Raw genomic sequence first — 18,004 nt, forward strand, 5'->3', positions numbered from 1 at the left:
GCAGAACTGAGAGTCAATTAAACATATATTTTTAAAATAAATTACTCAGTCTTGGATATTTCTTCACAGCAACAAGAAAACGAACTAATACAGTAGAAAATCAGGACATGAAAGGAGATAAGTGTGGCTGGAGTACAGTAATTAAAGTTAACCAAAACTTGATTAAAGGTAAGAAAGTTAGGATAAAAGTTCTCAATCTTTTAGGATTCATATGACCTAAACATTTAACATTTTCTTCTTAATTCACTTGGAGTTTATTTAATGAAAAAAAATTTTCAGGTCTTTTTTTCTAACAAATTTCTCTCTCCAGAGCCCAATAAGCATCTTGAATAAATATTTTCTTTCTATTTCATTTGGTGAATCATTCTTGCAGAGAGAGAGAGAGATTATTTTCACAATATGCTAATAACCACAGTTATATAGAATGCTTTATTTATTCCCTTACTCTTTTATTTGTCATACTTCAAAGTGGTGCTTAATTTTCAATTATGACTTATAAAAAGTAACTTGTAAACTCTTTTCTTCCTGTTTATTAGTTTGGTCATTATTTCTTTCCTATGAAAATTGTCAAATAAATAGGGATTTAATAATAGATAATAATAAATAAACTTTTAGTGAGTACTTATATTTTATGTCCTATACATGGTCTCTCAATTTTATAATTGCAAGCTTCTTTTAATGATATTTCTGAATTTCCCAGTTTCTGTTGACAGCTGTGATCATTATTAACACAAATTACTTTTTTTTTTTTTTTTTTTAGACAGAATCTTGCTCTGCCATCCAAACTGGAGTGCAGTGGTACAACCTTGGGCTCACCACAACCTCCACCTCCCGGGTTCAAGAGATTCTCCTGCCTCAGCCTCCCAAATAAGTGGAACTACAGGTGAGCGTCACCATGCCTCACTTATTTTTTTTTTTTTTTTTTTTTTTTGAGACGGAGTTTCACTCTTGTTACCCAGGCTGGGGTGCAATGGCGTGATCTCGGCTCACCGCAACCTCCGCCTCTGGGGTTCAAGCAATTCTCCTGCCTCAGCCTCCTGAGTAGCTGGGATTACAGGCACAGCCAACATGCCCAGCTAAATTTTTGTATTTTTAGTAGAGACGGGATTTCACCATGTTGGCCAGGATGGTCTTGATCTCTTGACCTCATGATCTTCCCGCCCTGACTTCCCAAAGTGCTGGGATTACAGACATGAGCCATCATGTGACACCAAATTACCTCTATTTTAAGGTATACCTAATAGTCCTTAGTTTACAAATTTGGAAGTTGATGTATATACACTATTTGAGGTTATCTAAAATATATTCCATAAAATTATATCCAGTTTAATTGAGTTTACCAAAAACTTTTATTAATATTTTGTCTCCTTACTAATTCATCTCCTCTTTAATGTGTATATTTTATATATATATATGTGTATTTATATATGTATATACACACACATGTATATACACACATATATATCACTTATATATTCACATGTATTTCACACACACACACACACACACACACACACACACACACACATCACTTACTGTACCACTGGGTGGCGTAGTCTTCTAGCGCTCTCTTTTCCATCGTATATACATGGGATTCTCAAATAAAAGAGGAGATATATTAGCAGAGGTCCTGTGTATTCAGCCAAAAATACCTGAAAATCAAAGATGATTTGGATTAAACAATAAATATAGATGTGTTTAAGGTTTATGTGTGTCTATGAGTATTAGCCTACTGGATAAATTGGTGAAATTGACAGATGAATTATTTTTTTAAATAACTAGATTAAGTGATAGTGGAAATAATGTCTTCTTTGAGGGAACAAGAAGGAAAAAGCAAAATATATGAATAATTAACTTAAAATAAAAATAAATATTGAACCTAATAAACTGGTTTCTTTCATTAGATATAGTAAAAAGGAGAACTTATTTGAATAAACAGATGATTATTAGTTTATTTTTCAGAATGTTTACCCAGTCCAATACACACAGTATCATATGTATGAACTGTCCCTGTCAATAAACTGAATGAGCTAAAGTATTTATTTTTTTCTCTTTCTTTTCTTCCCTTCCCTACCCTCCAGGGGCCTGTTAGCTTGAACCTACTGATTTGACACTAATTCAAATGGAAACAATTCAGTCTTCTCTATTAGAAATTTTATTCTTTAATTCTAATGAGTCTAGTTGTGTGGTTAAAAGAATTAACTTCTGAGTGCTTGAGCCGAGTGGGGGTAACCGTATTTGAACTATAGAGAGACACTAATAGCATTTGGAAAGGTAATTGAAAACAAGATGAAATGATTTCAAAAGATGAGTTGGCTAACTGTGTAAATTTGATGACTTTTTAATTTTTTTAATGATAAAATCATGTTCAATTTTCTCAAATATTTAGACAGAGAGGAGAAAATAATTTACTTTGGAGTTTTCAAATAAAAAAGAAAAAAACAAGACTTGACAATAATAAATTTGACTGCCATTAACTATTTTGTCTTCACTTGCTACCGTGTTTTGAAGAATAAATTGGTAGCTGGATATGTTTTACTCAAATATGCAGTTAGTTGTACACATTGGTTAGAACATTATTAGAATGCATAATATTTATGCATGGTTTCATATTCATTCACATACACTATATATAACCTATATATAATTACACACAAATACACAAATAACAATTTACGTATGGAGGTTTTTTTCACTTACAATTCTTCCTTTTAGAAATTTAACTATTTTCTCATGAGCCAAGAAAGATTTGTGTGTGAGAAGTAAAAACAATGCAAATTCTGATCAATTCATGATAAAAGCAGTCTCATTTGAGACACTGGAGTATTTTATGTGTACAAAATGCCTCATTATTCAGATATAAAGAAAATGTTTACCCCTTGTGAATATCTAATGATAGAATGTCAAAAATTCAGAATAATGAAGAGGGTAATTGTTTTAGTACAATAAAAAGTTTAAAATAGTTATTTTGACACCAATTGATCTAGTGAAGTCGAATTTGAGCAAATTCTCTAAGAACATATTAGGAATATAAAATGCTGTGTACAGTAGTTATCTTGGACCAAGTGTCACTCTTTATTAACTTAATAAAAGCACTAACGCAGATCTGAAGTTTCTTTGGATGACAGGAAATTAAACTATAATCTTATCTCAATCCTCAAACAAAATTCAGAGAGCCTACTAGCATATAGAAATGTGTTTTAGGAAGCCTATTATTTTATAAAGAATATTTTTATGCTAGAATACGGAGAGTAAAAAAAAAGTACTAGGTTATGAATAATGTCCTGAAAGCACTAGACAGTGATAAATAACTTTTGGACAATGCATTTGAAAAGTATTATTTCAGTACAAATAGAAGAAAGGAGAAAAGATGTTTTATTAAACCTAGAAAGTAATCAGGAAATAGTTCAAGATGAGGAAAAGTAGGGCTAGATAGACAAATATCAATATGTTCTTCTGAAAATACAATTGTTTTTTTCCACTAAATAAGAGGAAGTAAAACAAAATCAAAATCAAGTGCAATCAAGTAAACAGATACAAAGATATAAAGACCAAGTCCAACACAAGAACTTAAAAAGACTGGAAACTTTCCTATAATACAAAATTCTACTGAAGATTCTATATTCTAAAGAGGCACATACACCTTATTTTTTTCTTATTTTGAAGAAAAACACTATATTGAAATTCCAACTTATTTATATTATTACATACATTAATATTTTCTCTTTCGAAAAAGTCATATTCATTAGACTAATCTTTTGTTTTGAATACAAAAAAAATTATTACTTCTACTAGGCAAGCAAGGAGTTTGGGGGTCTTCGAAACCTCAGTGGAATATTCAATGTGACATATGTATAAATTGAAAAAGGGAATAATCTGCTTAAAAAATACTCTGAAACATGAAACTGCAATGTTGAATTGGTTAGGAACCATGTGCTTAAACTATGCTTAATGCATTTCATTCTATCTTGAAAAAAAAATTAATGCTATCATTATTAGGGTGTCGCTGGACTTACTGTCTCTTTTTCTAAAATTGCTATTGGCAGTTAAAAAATATGTATTTCAGAATTCTTGAAAACAAAGTAGTTTTAACCTTAATCTCTTGAAGACAAGGGTGTTATCTGGAAGCATTTCTCAGCTGTAATACAGTAATATCACTTTGTACTTAATGAATACTTTTGAAGTCATTATCATGCTAAATAAAGATTGTGTGTCTGTGTGTTTGTAGTTTGTCAAATAAATAACATATGATGGAGATTTTTATTTTAGATAATTCAAACACAGAAAACTAATGAGTTTAGTGAGAAACACTGATCAAAATATTTTTAAAAAGTTTTTTTTAGCCCTCAGAAATATAATGTGATTGAGGAATTCGAAGGTTGAGAATTTTAAAACGGCAGCAGGAAGAGATTGAACCTTGCATATGAAGCCCCATATGAACCTGAGAAGAAGAGCAGATCTTTTGATGGGGCCTAGGAATGAACAAACAAAAGCTGTTGTTCATCATCCATAAAGGATGAAGTTGGCCTTATAAAACTATCTCCACAGATTCTGAAGCTCAGTCTAAAATCATTTCAATCATTGATTGGATCAAGACGATTTGGACCTAATAATGCAATTCATTCATCTGGAGGATGGTAACCTACCTTTGAAAGAAAACAGAAATCACCCTAGGACTTAGTTATCATTAAAATTAAAATTTTTCACATAAATTTTCTGCACCTAGAAATATGCAGGTATACAAAGACTGAACAAATTGTGAGCAAAACCAAGAGAAATAGCAAAATAAAGAAAGAAAGAAAGAGAGAGAGAAAGAAGATTCACATGACAGGATTATTAGACACAAACTTTAATAAAAACTATGTTTTATGTGTTAAATAAAAGATAAAGTTGAGATTTTCAGGTATGCAAAAACTTTGAAAACTATGAAAATGTAATATAAAATTTAAAAGGAGAATTTAAAGAGAATAATGGACAAGAAATAGTTGAATAGATAATGGTAGCTAATTTTTCAAATATCAAATTTCATGCACACACAAACACAAAACCACCAACAATACTAAGGCAAGACAAATAGAAATATAATCGTAATGGTGCATATCATAGTCAAATCACTAATAACAAAACCAAGTAAAAATTGTTTAGAAAAGACAGATCACTTTCAAAGGAATATAGCTGACTTTTCAACAGAAACAATGAAGTTCAGAAATTAAAACAATAAAGTGTTGTAAAGTGAATAAAAGAGAACTGCCAATATAAACTTATTTTTATATAAAAATATTCTTTAACAATAAAGTTAACAAGAATTTTTTTTTTCCTTTTTCTTTTTTTTTTTTTTTTTTTTTGAGACAGAGTCTCAGTCTGTTACCTGGGCTGGAGTGCAGTGGTACTATCTGGACTCACTGCAACTTTGGCCTCCCGAGTTAAGAAAAGCTGGGATTACAGGTGCCCACCACTACTCCCAGGTAAGTTTTTGTATTTTCAGTAGAGACAGGGTTTCACCATATTGGTCAGGCTGGTCTTGAAATCCTGACCTTGTGATTCACCAGCCTCGGCCTCCCAAAAATGCTGGGATAATAAGCATGAGCCACGGCGCCCGGCCAAAATAAGGACATTCTAGGATAAACATGAATGGAGATCATTTATCAATGACAGAAGTAGAATAAAACTCTAAAGATGTTTTCCAGGCAGAAGGAGACCAGAGGTAAACTCAGCATTAGAAGAAATAACTAAATTTCAGCAAAAAGAATAAATCTAAATAAATATTTATTAGATAAAATTTTAGTAATTTATTTGGATTTAACATTTATAGAAAATTATACCAAAACTATGAATGATGATTCAGGAGAAGCTTAAATATAAAGTCATTCAACTATTTATGAAGTATTTTTACATTAGTAAAATCAAATGTAAAAATGCACATTAGTGTTAAATATCTCAAGGGTACGCACTGTAACCTCTTTGGTAACTCCTAGAGTTAGTAAAATAAAAGATGTAAGTACCCAAATAACACAGATGAAATACAAAAAGAGAATGACAATTAATTTAAAAAAAAAAGGTTATAGAATACACGAGACAAATTGAAGAAAATAAGATTTAGAGATTAAAAATGTGGAATTTACAATTAAAATAGACTATCATAAAAATGCAAAACATAAAACTCTTATAAGAAAACACAGGCGAGAAATTCCAGGAGCTAGAGCTAAGTTGCAGGATTCTCACATACGAAAGCAAAAGCATGATCTTTAGAAGGAATCCTTGATAAATTAGACTGCATTAAATTGAAAACACTTCTGGCAGTGAGAAGTTCTGTTAAGATGATGAAAAGACAAGTTAAAGACTGAGAGAAAATATTTTTAAACCACATACACAAGGACTCGAATCTAAATTATATAAAGAATACTTAAAACTCAACAGTGTGTCCCAGATAATTTTTTTTAAAGTTCAGGCAAAATACCCCTACATATATGTTCACTGCAGCTTCATTTATAAAAGCCAAGTACTAAAAAATCACTCAAATGTAATTCAGAGTAAATGGTTAAACAAAGTTCATTACATCCATATAACTGAGTATCAGTCACCAATATAAAGGAACCGATTATTGATACAACAATCAAGATGGATTTCAAGGAAACTATGTTTACAGAAAAGTAAATATCAATCTCAAAATATTGTTTGAATCCTTTTATAGAGCATTCTCCACATGACAAAAATAGGGAGATGAAGAACATATCAGTGGTTACTCTAGGATGGGAAAAAGTGTATGTAAGTATATACGGATAACATGAAGAAGTTCTTCTTAAGGATGAAGCAGTTCTCTATCTTGGCATTGGTGGTATGTAGAGGAACTTAAGGGAGAAATTACATAGAATTACACATTAATACATACACACAAGAATTAATATAAAAATGGTGAAAACTGCAAAACTTTAACATATAACATGTAATGAGGATTATGTTATCATATTAATCCTTTATCCTAAGTTTTTGCAAGTTAAATGAGGAAAAATTCTCTCAATATTTTGTAACACACTGTTTGTTGGAGAAAAATATTAAAATCTCAATTTTAACCTTGCTAAATTAATTACTTCCACAACACTATGAAATATTTTATTATAGGAACAAACTTTTATATTTATCAATGCACAAGAATATCATATGTGGTAAAATATTACCTTTGGTGTATCATTTAGTTGATACAAAATGAGTGTGATTGCAATGTAATGTCTATATTTTTAGTATTTAAAAGAACTGACTCATTTGTAGGAAAAGGATATGTGAACCATAGGGTTGATTTAAAAATATCCAGCCTATTTGCAGAGTTCTCTTTGTCACATAGATGATTTTCCTCTCAAATGAGCTATAATTTTCTAGTGCAATTGTCAACTAACTCTACTTTAGTGTGTTTTTGTCTCAATGCTTATCCAAGTGATGAAGCTGAAATTTATAATTATTTAATACTGCTAATTCTGACACAATTCCTGTAAACAGAATTCCCTTTTCATTGTAAATGTGGACAAAGATCCTTTGAATATTTTAACCTTTGAAGACCAAACATGTGTTTCTAAAATCTTTTTAAGCAAAGATCTCTAGACAGTACATTTAAGTACAGTATTAAAAACTTAATTTGCGGAATGCATGTATCTTCTATAGGTTGCTTTCTAAAGATTAAAATATGCTTCATAAGAATTCATAAATTCTAAACTCAATCTTCAGTGCTACAAATTAGTACTCAAAAGCTCAATATACTTTCGAAAGTAAATAAACTATTTAATGAAAACATAAAATAGAACTAATTAATTACATAGTAATTACACAGGAAATAGATTTTTTATTTTATTTATTTTTATTTTTATTTATTTATTTATTTATTTATTTATTTATTTATTTATTTATTTATTTTTTGAGATGGAGTTTCACTCTTGTTGCCTTGTTTCCCAGGCTGGAGTGCAGTGGCTCGGTCCCTGCTCCTGCAACCTCTTCCTCCTGGATTCAGGCAATTCTCCTGCCTCAGCCTCCTGAGTAGCTGGGATTACAGACATGACCCACCACACCAGGCTAATTGTGTATTATTAGTAGAGACAGGCTTTCTCTATGTTGGTTAGGCTGGTCTCCAACTGCTGATCTCAGGTGATCCACCCACCTTGGCCTCCCAAACTGCTGGGATTTACAGGCGTTAGCGACCGTGCCTGGCCAGGAAATATATCTTACAAGGAAAGATTGTTAGAAAATATTAACAGATGTAGCAATATTTTACTTAACAAATTTAAAATTAAATTTTGTGAGATTATGCTTAAAAATTAAATATTAATATATACATTTTCATACCTTTGTAATAGTTACAAAAATTAATTGCTTAATTTTAAAGAAACAGCTCAAATCAGGATGAATGGTAATGCGGATTGTTAATTCTGGCAAAAAGAAAAGCCATTTTGAATAGAAAATATTAAAAGTTATCACAAATATGGAGTAGAATGTAACAGCAAAGAAAAAGCTTTCATAGTTTAAACAATACACATAACAGAAGTTTAATGCTATTAAAACAAATGAAGCTCACCATTCTTTGTACATCAAAACTATTTGTTAATTATTTCACTGCCTCTGTTACTAAATATCATATTAACATTTCCTCTTGATGCTGAAGGTATTCTACTGATTTATTGTATTACCCATGAATGTTTCAGTACTGTGTACTAGTACCAAGTATTTTCACTGCCTCTTAACCCTCCGTATCTTTTCTATGTAGTCCTCATTCTTCTAATGCCATTTCCAGATACTATCATTTAAGGATCTGCTATTTTCCCCCAAAAGGAGCCACAAGAACATTTTCACAGGCTAAAAAATGTTTACTTTTTCATGATCTGTTGCCAAAAGTTTGTTTCTCTGCCTGAGAACCTCCTTTTTAACAGATATTCTGTACTCTTCTCTCCAGTGTCAAAAGGGTCTATGATGTCCCTAGATGACTAGAAGGAAAAGGTAAAAAGATGCTATGTGAATGACAAAGCACAGGGGAAAGCAGATGAAAGCAGTCCAATAGTCCCATAGATAGTTGTTTTGGGATAAATGTAGAAATTGATCCTTCTACTGCTAAAGTTTGAAACTTTTATTTGTGTTACCTAAGTTCATTCTTCAGGAAAGAACCTTCAGCCCTCTCAAAAAAGTATCAGAGAACTGAAACTCATCAGATCACCCCACCAGATGGCTTCTTGTCCCTCCCTAGAACCTGTTTTCTAACACATTGTAGCATGTATTCCCTGCTATATAAACCCCTAGTTTTAGTCAGGGAGGTGGATTTGAGACTGAGCTCCCATCTCCTTGGCTGCAGCACCCCATTGAAGCCTTCTTCCTTGGCAATACTTGTCATCAGAGTCAATGGCTTTCTAGGGAGCAGCAGCACCTAGACTGAACCCCTGGTATTTTGTTAACAGAGTTGAAGCTCTCAGTCCTAGAGTGGATTGATATTTTAAAAAGGAACTTACCTTCCTTTTTCAAAAGTGTGGTTTTCTATTTCTCCAATACATAAGTAGAACTTTGGCCACTGGTCATAGTAAGAATAGAAAATTTAAAACAGCATTCAGTACATTTTGTTTCACTATTATTTTATTTGGCAGAAATAGGCTGTCCGTGAATTATTTAGAGCAAAACCCGAGGCATGCGTGTTACATTCTAGATTGACACTTACTGTGGTCCAACTGACTTGTTGACCTAGGTCTGTAACATACAGTGTGACAATGGAGGAAGCTGCAATACTTTGAATGGTAATATGGTCCTTCAAAAAAGGCCCGCCTAGAATAAAAATAAGAAAATGTTCTTTTAATAGAATTTTAAAGCATAATGATAAAAAACTTCTTAATGTAAAATCAGTAAAAGCTAAGGCTCAATTTAATATGAAAATTACAATGTACAAGAAATCTTCAAAGTAAAATAGAATGTGAACAATCCCGTTTTATAACATATATCTGGCAACTTTTGAAATGCACAGTGGTTTCCCAATACCATCTAACCAAAGTTTAGACCACAATTAGTTACTACTATCCTATTATTTCTGAGAATTATTTCTTAGGACTTAAACAAATAAGATACAGGATTTTTTTTTTTTTTTTGAGACAGAGTTTTGCTCTTGTTACCCAGGCTGGAGTGCAATGGAGCGATCTCGGCTCACGGCAACCTCCGCCTCCTGGGTTCAAGCAATTCTCCTGCCTCAGCCTCCCTAGTAGCTGGGACTACAGGCACGCACTACCATGCCCAGCTAATTTTTGTATTTTTAGTAGAGATGGGGTTTCACCTTGTTGACCAGGATGGTCTCGCTCTCTTGACCTTGTGATCCACCCGCCTTGGCCTCCCAAAGTGCTGGGATTACAGGCATGAGCCACCGCGCCCGGATCCCAGATTTTTTTTAAGTAAATTTTTAGGATGAGTGTGATGGGTCGCATCTGTAATCTCAGCAATTTGTCAGGCCGAGGTGAGCGGATCGCTTGAGCTCAGGAAAGTGAAGAGGCAAACCTGTCTCTACAAAAACTAGAAAATATATTAGCCAGGCGTGGTAGTGCATGCCTATAGGTCCAGCAGTTCAGGAAGGTGAGATGGGAGGATTGCTTGAGCCACAGAGGTCAATGGTGCAGTGAACTGTGGTCACACCACTGAGCTCCAGTATGGGCCACAAAGTGAGATCCTGTCTCAAAATGAAAACAAAACAAAATAACAAAAAGTGTAATTTTGAGTGTTAGCAGGACTGCATCTCAACTAATTTCTAAATGATTTTATAATAGGATAAATTATTGGTGGATGGATGGATTGTCCCTCTAAAGCACTAGAAGAATGCCGTAATTTATCTTTTTAAAATATATTCTGAATGCTGTGTGAAAATAGAAAAAAAGGGAAACAAAGGTGATTATTTAGGAAACACTTAAAATTAATCCAGCTGGAGCTGATGTTTGTTTAGATTAAGGTTGTGCTGTTGAAAATGTTAAAATGTATGAATTGTAGAAATATTTTGAATGTAGCCTAAATTCAACTTGTTGAGAAACTGATTGAGAGAAGAGGATTCGGTGAGATAAAGACAGTTAGATTTTGACCAGAGTACTTAAGTGCATTGTAATCTCATTAACTGACATGAAGAAGGCTACAGAAAAAGCAGGATTTGGTGGTGAAAATTAAGAGTCCTTAAGGTATTTTAAGTGTGTGGTATATCTTAGATATTCAAGAAAGAATTGACAAATAGGCAGCCGGCTGGAAGTGTGTGTAAATATTTGAAAGTCATTAACATTTAAAACTATGGGGCTTGCTGAGATTGTTTATGTATTCATTTTGTAAAGAAGGAAATGAGACCACACTAAGGTCTCTAGTATTACAGGCCTTAGACATAGTAAGACAAAGATATAGCAATGGTTACTGAAAGGAGCTGCTCATAAAATAGATGTAAAATAAACAGAATTAATTCCATTCTTAAAAATAACCATGAGACAAGTCTGGAATGTGAATATGGGAAGATAATGTACAAAAATGTCCTTTTATAGCATTTATAATAAAATATTTGAAGAAAACTTATTCTTTAATAACCTAAAAGATAAATACATTTTGTTTTATTTAAACTAATGTATACAAAGCAGGAAGAAAAATGAGTAGACTAGAACTCATATACCAAAATGGATTAATCTCTCATATATGATCCTATTATTGTTGTTATTATTATTGTTATACTTAGCATGCTTTGTGATTTATATTACCTACATAATTAAAGGCATCATTCCAGTCTCTATTTTGAAATAAATAAGAAAATGTTAATATGTATCTACCATTAGATGACTAGGTTTTTTAAAGTGAAATGAAAAACATACAATTGTATATTACATTTGAAGGTAGTAACTTGATAAATCTGCTTTTAATAGCCAGATGATTTAGGTGGTTATATTTATATGGTTATCTGGATACATTAATGGCAACCATTTCATAATTATATTTTAGAAATTTCATGTAAATTGATTACTATTTGTAAAATATGTATATATCTAATTACATATAAAGATAATTTGACATTGCTTTGAAAATGTGAATGTATTTACCTAAGAATACATATGAGGTAGCCAGATTTCTTAGATAATCCCCAGGATTTCTGCCCTCTGTATAATCCCTGAGGATCTGCATATGATAGGCTGTTGCTTTGTTGATTAAGTTATGTTGCATGGCTTTAAAAAATAAGATCCTCTAGGTAGTCCTGATTTATTGCATGAATTTTTACAATCTGTGTGTAGAAATCAGAGACAGAGGAATTTAGATATTTAGTTTATTGGGAAGATTCACTGTGCTATTGCTGGCTTGATCAATGTCAAATATACAAGTGGCCTTTGAGAAAAGACAGCAGCCTTTAGGAACTGACAGCCAGCAAAAACACAGGGACTTCTCTCATGCAACTATAAAGAACAAACAAACATAAAATATGAACTTTTCCAAAAACACAAGTGGTTTTTGTCAAGAGTCTTCACATGAGAATTCAGTTCATCCAACACTCTGATTCCATTCTTATAATATCCTAATCAGAAAATCCAATCATAATATGGCTTCAATTTAATAAATGATAATTTTTTTGTACTGCTAAATTTGTGTGCATTTGATACACAGCAATAGAAAACTGTTGCAACAAGGGTCATAGTGAAGACTCTGACATCCAAAAGGTCAGTAGTAGTATGATAATTGTGTATAAGAACAAGAAAATGTTAGTAAGTTAAAAAAATTCAGCTGACTTTGTATCACTTGAAGAATGCTGAAAATATGTTTCCAATACACATCTATCACCACCCTTAAAAAAGGAATTCGTTTCTACCCTTCTATCATCCTTGCCAGCTTCAAAGAACAGAGCATTGGCATTCTATTTTTGAAATGTGGTCCCATCAATATGACATTTTGGAAACACAACCTGACAAAATCCAGATGTACCATTAATTATAGCACTCAGTCTCAAGAAGCAGGGACTCCTTGGCTTTTCGTGATTATGTCCTTTATCAAAGGGAGAGGAATATGTGGGGTCAAGAGGACAGGACATGCCTAACTAGATTCCATGCCATATCTTTCTAGATCATGTTTCAGCCACTTAAAGGCCTTGAATTTCCTGCCCCAATTAACACAAGCACAACCCGGTCTCTGGATGTCCCCCGGCAAATATGGGCCAGGCACTGGGTATACAACCAATCTCAAACCTAGTGGTTTGTCAGGACTACTGTATAAAGGATGTGGAGGGAGCTTTGATGTATTGCTGGGAAACAGTGATGGAAAAAAAAAAATCCTATTTTTTCTATGTAGAAATACAATAATTTTAAGCATTAGAAATTTCACCCAGTCCTTCCAGGACATTATAAAGCTTATTAACAAAGGTAGGAAGATACAAAATATTATACTCACCAGATTATATAACAGATTTATTGTAAAAATAGCTGAAAATTCTTCACTAACTCCATGTCTACAGTACATACAGTATGGCCTTGTAGATCTTCCCATTTAGAGCTGTCCTTATATAACCACTTCTTGAATATGGGCTCACTAGTGACTGGTGGGACAAGTGATCATTTGCCATTTCCAAGCCTGGACTTCAACAGTTCTTTAGTACCCCTGCTCAATTTTATACTTCTACTTCCAACTTGTGAGTAAGTGCAGACTATTTTGCTAAGGAGTGACAGACCACACAGAACCAAGGGAATTTCATGAAAGTTGTGGTCATTATAAACCAATCATTCCCTAACAGTCCAGCAGCTGACTGCAGCTGCATGCATGAGCCTAGCCAAGATCAGTTAAATATAGCACAGCTCAGCAGAGACACAGAGCTAAAGAACTGGTTAAAATTTTACCCATGAAAATTCAATGGTTGCTATTTTATTTGTTTTAGAGATTTCTATTGTTTGAAGAAACTGTAGAAGTCGCTAATATTTGCATAAGATTAACAATTCTAGTAAATATATTTTTGGAGCAAACATGTATAAATATTAAGACCCTGCTTTGTTTTGGTATTGTCTTTTTTTTCTTGTTAATACTAATAGTTATGACTGATTGATGGAGTAACTAGCATGTGCCAATCATCATACGCATTACAAACATAATCTAACACTTTAAAAAAGATTCAATGTGTGTTTTTTTTTTTTTTTTTTTTTTTTTTTAATCTCTGTCATGCAAAAGAAGACCCTGTGGGCAAGTAAGTATGAGAGTTAATCAGATGTAAAATTCCAAATCAGTCCAAATAAACTTTGGATTTTGATTTCTTTGCACCATATCTCACTAAGTCAATTGATTCTTTTCTGTTTTTAAAAAATACATCATTACATCTTTTTTAAAAAAAAATTTTTGAGATGGAATCTCACTGTCACCTAGGCTAGAATGCACTGGTGCAGTCTAGGCTCACTACAACCTCCACCTCCCGGGTTCAAGTGATTCTCCTGCCTCAGCCTCCCAAGTAGGCTCATGCCACCACACTCGGCTAACTTTTGTATTTTTAGTAGAGACAGTGTTTCACTGTATTGGCCAGGCTGGTCTCAAACTCCTCACTTCATGATCCACTGGTATCAGCCTCCCAATGTACTGGGATTACAGGTGTGAACCACTGCACCTGACCCATCACATTTCTTTTTAAGGACACTTAGACACCTATATTTTACTCATCTCATACCTGACCCTGGTACACTAAACCAAGTAAGTAAATTTAGAAGAAAAGGAAAGTGTCAATTCACCAAATTTCTTGACATCATAGGGTTTAAAATTGTGAGAAACTTGAGATTTAACAGTGGATATAATGATTCTCCACCAGACCACTGAACAAGCAGAAATTTATCAGTCCATTAGAGTGTCCTTCAAACAGAAGCTACACTTGACAATGTTGTCTGTGACATTCTTTGATACTTCTTTGTGTAAGAGTCAATTTCATTTCATATATGTCAACATTCATGTATTGAAAGGCCTTTATAGGCTGACACATGCCAGGCCCTACCAAGGCATAAATAAATGACAATAATTTTTCTTTCCTAAACTCTGGGTAGGTGGGAATTTGTGTTGAATATTTGAGGAAAAATGAATTTGAGAGAGAGAGAGAAAAAAAAAAACCTGTGGCTTCTAGAAATCTTGCATATTTCTCTGTTTTTAACATGTAGGTCTCAGAGAAAGAGTCAATGATTAAGATAGCAATGAAAACACTCATAACAATTTTGAGAGAATCAAAGAAATTATTATTTGTCTTTAAGTGCATGCAATATCTGAGAGAGGACAACCTAAATATTAGCAAGAGCAATAGAAAAAAAATTCAATTAATCATTTATGAAAAAATTGAGAGATTGAAATTCCCTAAGAGGTACCTCCTGTAGATTTCCTATTAAAGGCTTTTGCTAAGTATCCCCACTGTATCCTGATAAAAACAAAAACAAAAACAAAAAACTATATGCTACCAATAGCTTTCATTAAAATTAAAAATTCCAAATTTTCAAGTTGATGCAGTGTCAATAACAGTAATTCTTTGTAAGAACCATTTTTAAGTGAATATATTGATAAATTTCTTAAGATCATAGGGTTTAAAATTCTGAAAAACTTGAGGTTTAACAGAGGATATAATGCTTCTCCAAATTCTTTAGTTTTTGTTCTTTATATCACTTACTCTGTTTTATAACAGCAAAAATAAAAATAAAATAAAATAAAATAAGTGAAAAACTAAGCATTAGCCTTAAAAATATACTACGGGACAGTAGAATGAGAATGCGACTGGTTAAATCTTAACAGACAGAAATATTTTGGTTCAGAATCTGCTTCTAAAACTCACAGACAGTGAATATGTAAAATATCCCTCTTTGACACTAAATTTTTTATTTATAAAAGTGGAGCACTGGTTTGTTGGGAGAATCAATTAAATAATATTAATATTTACATATTTACTACATAAGTAAATGTCAGCTACTGAAAATAGAAAGGAGATTCTAAATTAAATAAATGCATCAGTGAAAAATGCTTCTTACCACATTCTAGCTGCAGACCAACTCGGGAAGGGTACCACTTTGGACCTATTCAATGAAAAATAACATTTACTTGTCAGCAAAAGGGTAAACATAGCTTATGAAACAAACTGTTTCCATGGGAATACAGATTAGATCTTGGGAAGTAAATTAAATGGGTTATGTAGTGTCAGAAGTTGAAATAGTGGTTACCTTTGGTAGGGTGCTGCCCAGCAATGATATATAGTGACTGAAAGAAAGCATGAGGAAAGCTTTAAAAGTGGTAAAGTTTGCTTTTTGATGGGGACTTGTTACATAGGTGTATTCAGGATTGGACATGCATCAAGTAGTATGACCTATGACTTGTGCACTTCAGTTTATGTAAATTTTTCATCAATACAAAACTTGAACATATTTGATTTAAAATCGAAGACTTCAATCTGATTTAAAATTCATCTAATATTTGCATCTGAAATTGGGTTATTTTTCCTACTAAGAGTAAATACTAAGATGTCTATCAGAATTATATGTATCATTGACTTTTAATATTATGAGTTTATTGGTCACAGCAGAAATATCACTTGAAGTTTTCTCTTTATACTGCCATTAAGAATAAAGAGACCATTAATAATTCTATCTGTATAGAAAAATTAAATCATCTTTATTATACACTTCCTTAATAGTTGAGTCACAATTATAAGAATATAATTTTTTTATCTTTAAATAAATTCTATATAGTTTTAAAGTCTTCATTAAAAAATTTAATTCTTAACTTTGAGATTAAAATTTAAACCAATTTACCAAATATGTAATAAATTTTTAAAAACTTTTTTTTTTTTTTTTTTTTTTTTTTTTTGAGAAGGAGTTTAGCTTTTGTTACCCAGGCTGGAGTGCAATGGCGCGATCTTGGCTCACCACAACCTCTGCCTCCTGGGTTCAGGCAATTCTCCTGCCTCAGCCTCCTGAGTAGCTGGGATTACAGGCACGTGCCACCATGCCCAGCTAATTTTTTGTATTTTTAGTAGAGGCGGGGTTTCACCATGTGGACCAGGATGGTCTCGATCCCTTGACCTCGTGATCCACCCGTCTCGGCCTCCCAAAGTGCTGGGATTACAGGCATGAGCCACCACTCCAGGCCTAAGAATGGTATTTTTAAAGAGATTTTTCACAATTTTTTTCTCCTTGTTCTCTTCCCTCCTCTTCTTCTCTTTCTTCCCCTTCTATTGTTTCTTTCTTTCTTTTTCTTTCTTTTTTCTTTCTTTCTTTCTTTCTTTCTTTCTTTCTTTCTTTCTTTTTCTTTCTTTCTTTCTTTTCTTTCTTTCTTCTCTCTCTCTCTCTCTCTCTCTCTCTCTCTCTTTCTTTCTTTTCCCAAAACAATAAACGAGAGAAAGCAGAGATAACTCAGGAGTAGAAACACATGAGAATACTTCATGGAAACGAGAAGCCATGGACAGAATCTTTATTAATAGATAATTTATAACTAGCTGAAAGAAAAAAGGAAAATCAGATGAAAAATTTATGTGGGTAATTTTAAGATTACATTATAATGTTTACCTTCTCAAATCTATTATGTGTGAGTACTGTAAATGCATACACTGAAGTAAATTTAACTATCTAGTAAATATGTTCTTTTCCTAAAAATAATAAATCATAACATAAAACACACCTGATAGATGCTATTTAGGGATAATTAGCTCTATGAGTTTCCATAGCCAAGTAATTTTATTTGGTTAAAAGTCATATTGCTTTGATTACAACTTTTCAATGCATTTATAATAGTAATAATAAATAAATATCCCAAATATTGTCATGATGTGAAAAGTCAAGTTGATATACTGTTATTAGCACTTTTTAAAGAACAAATATTTGAAAGGTAGCATCTAGTATAATAAATGTTAAAAGCCCACAGAATGATACATAAAATTTTTATTCAATTTTTGAAGGAAAACTCAGGATTCTGCTATACTATTTTACAGTACTGTATATAGTTTGTCATTGCAATTAATAAACATTTTTGCTTGTTTTGGTGGATGCCTATGAACACGTTA

At 32.4% G+C, this 18,004-nt stretch overlaps 1 protein-coding gene across 3 annotated transcripts in view; it reads right to left on the bottom strand.

Moving 5' to 3' along the window:
* TECRL (trans-2,3-enoyl-CoA reductase like) overlaps positions 1 to 18,004 on the bottom strand; it is a 100,371-nt gene that overhangs the window by 22,899 nt on the left and 59,468 nt on the right. For 2 of the 3 annotated variants that reach the window (XM_039468008.2, XM_039468010.2), the window contains exons 3-5: positions 15,981 to 16,025; positions 9,683 to 9,786; positions 1,537 to 1,652 (exon numbers count right to left, since the gene is read on the bottom strand). In XM_039468008.2, coding sequence (XP_039323942.2) covers positions 1,537 to 1,652; positions 9,683 to 9,786; positions 15,981 to 16,025 — 265 coding nt within the window. The remainder of the gene's footprint in view (positions 1 to 1,536; positions 1,653 to 9,682; positions 9,787 to 15,980; positions 16,026 to 18,004) is intronic. The other variant, XM_074396208.1, reaches the window with a different exon arrangement.

The sequence above is a fragment of the Saimiri boliviensis genome, chromosome 3 (genome assembly GCF_048565385.1).
Source record: "Saimiri boliviensis isolate mSaiBol1 chromosome 3, mSaiBol1.pri, whole genome shotgun sequence".
Lineage (NCBI taxonomy): Eukaryota > Metazoa > Chordata > Mammalia > Primates > Cebidae > Saimiri > Saimiri boliviensis.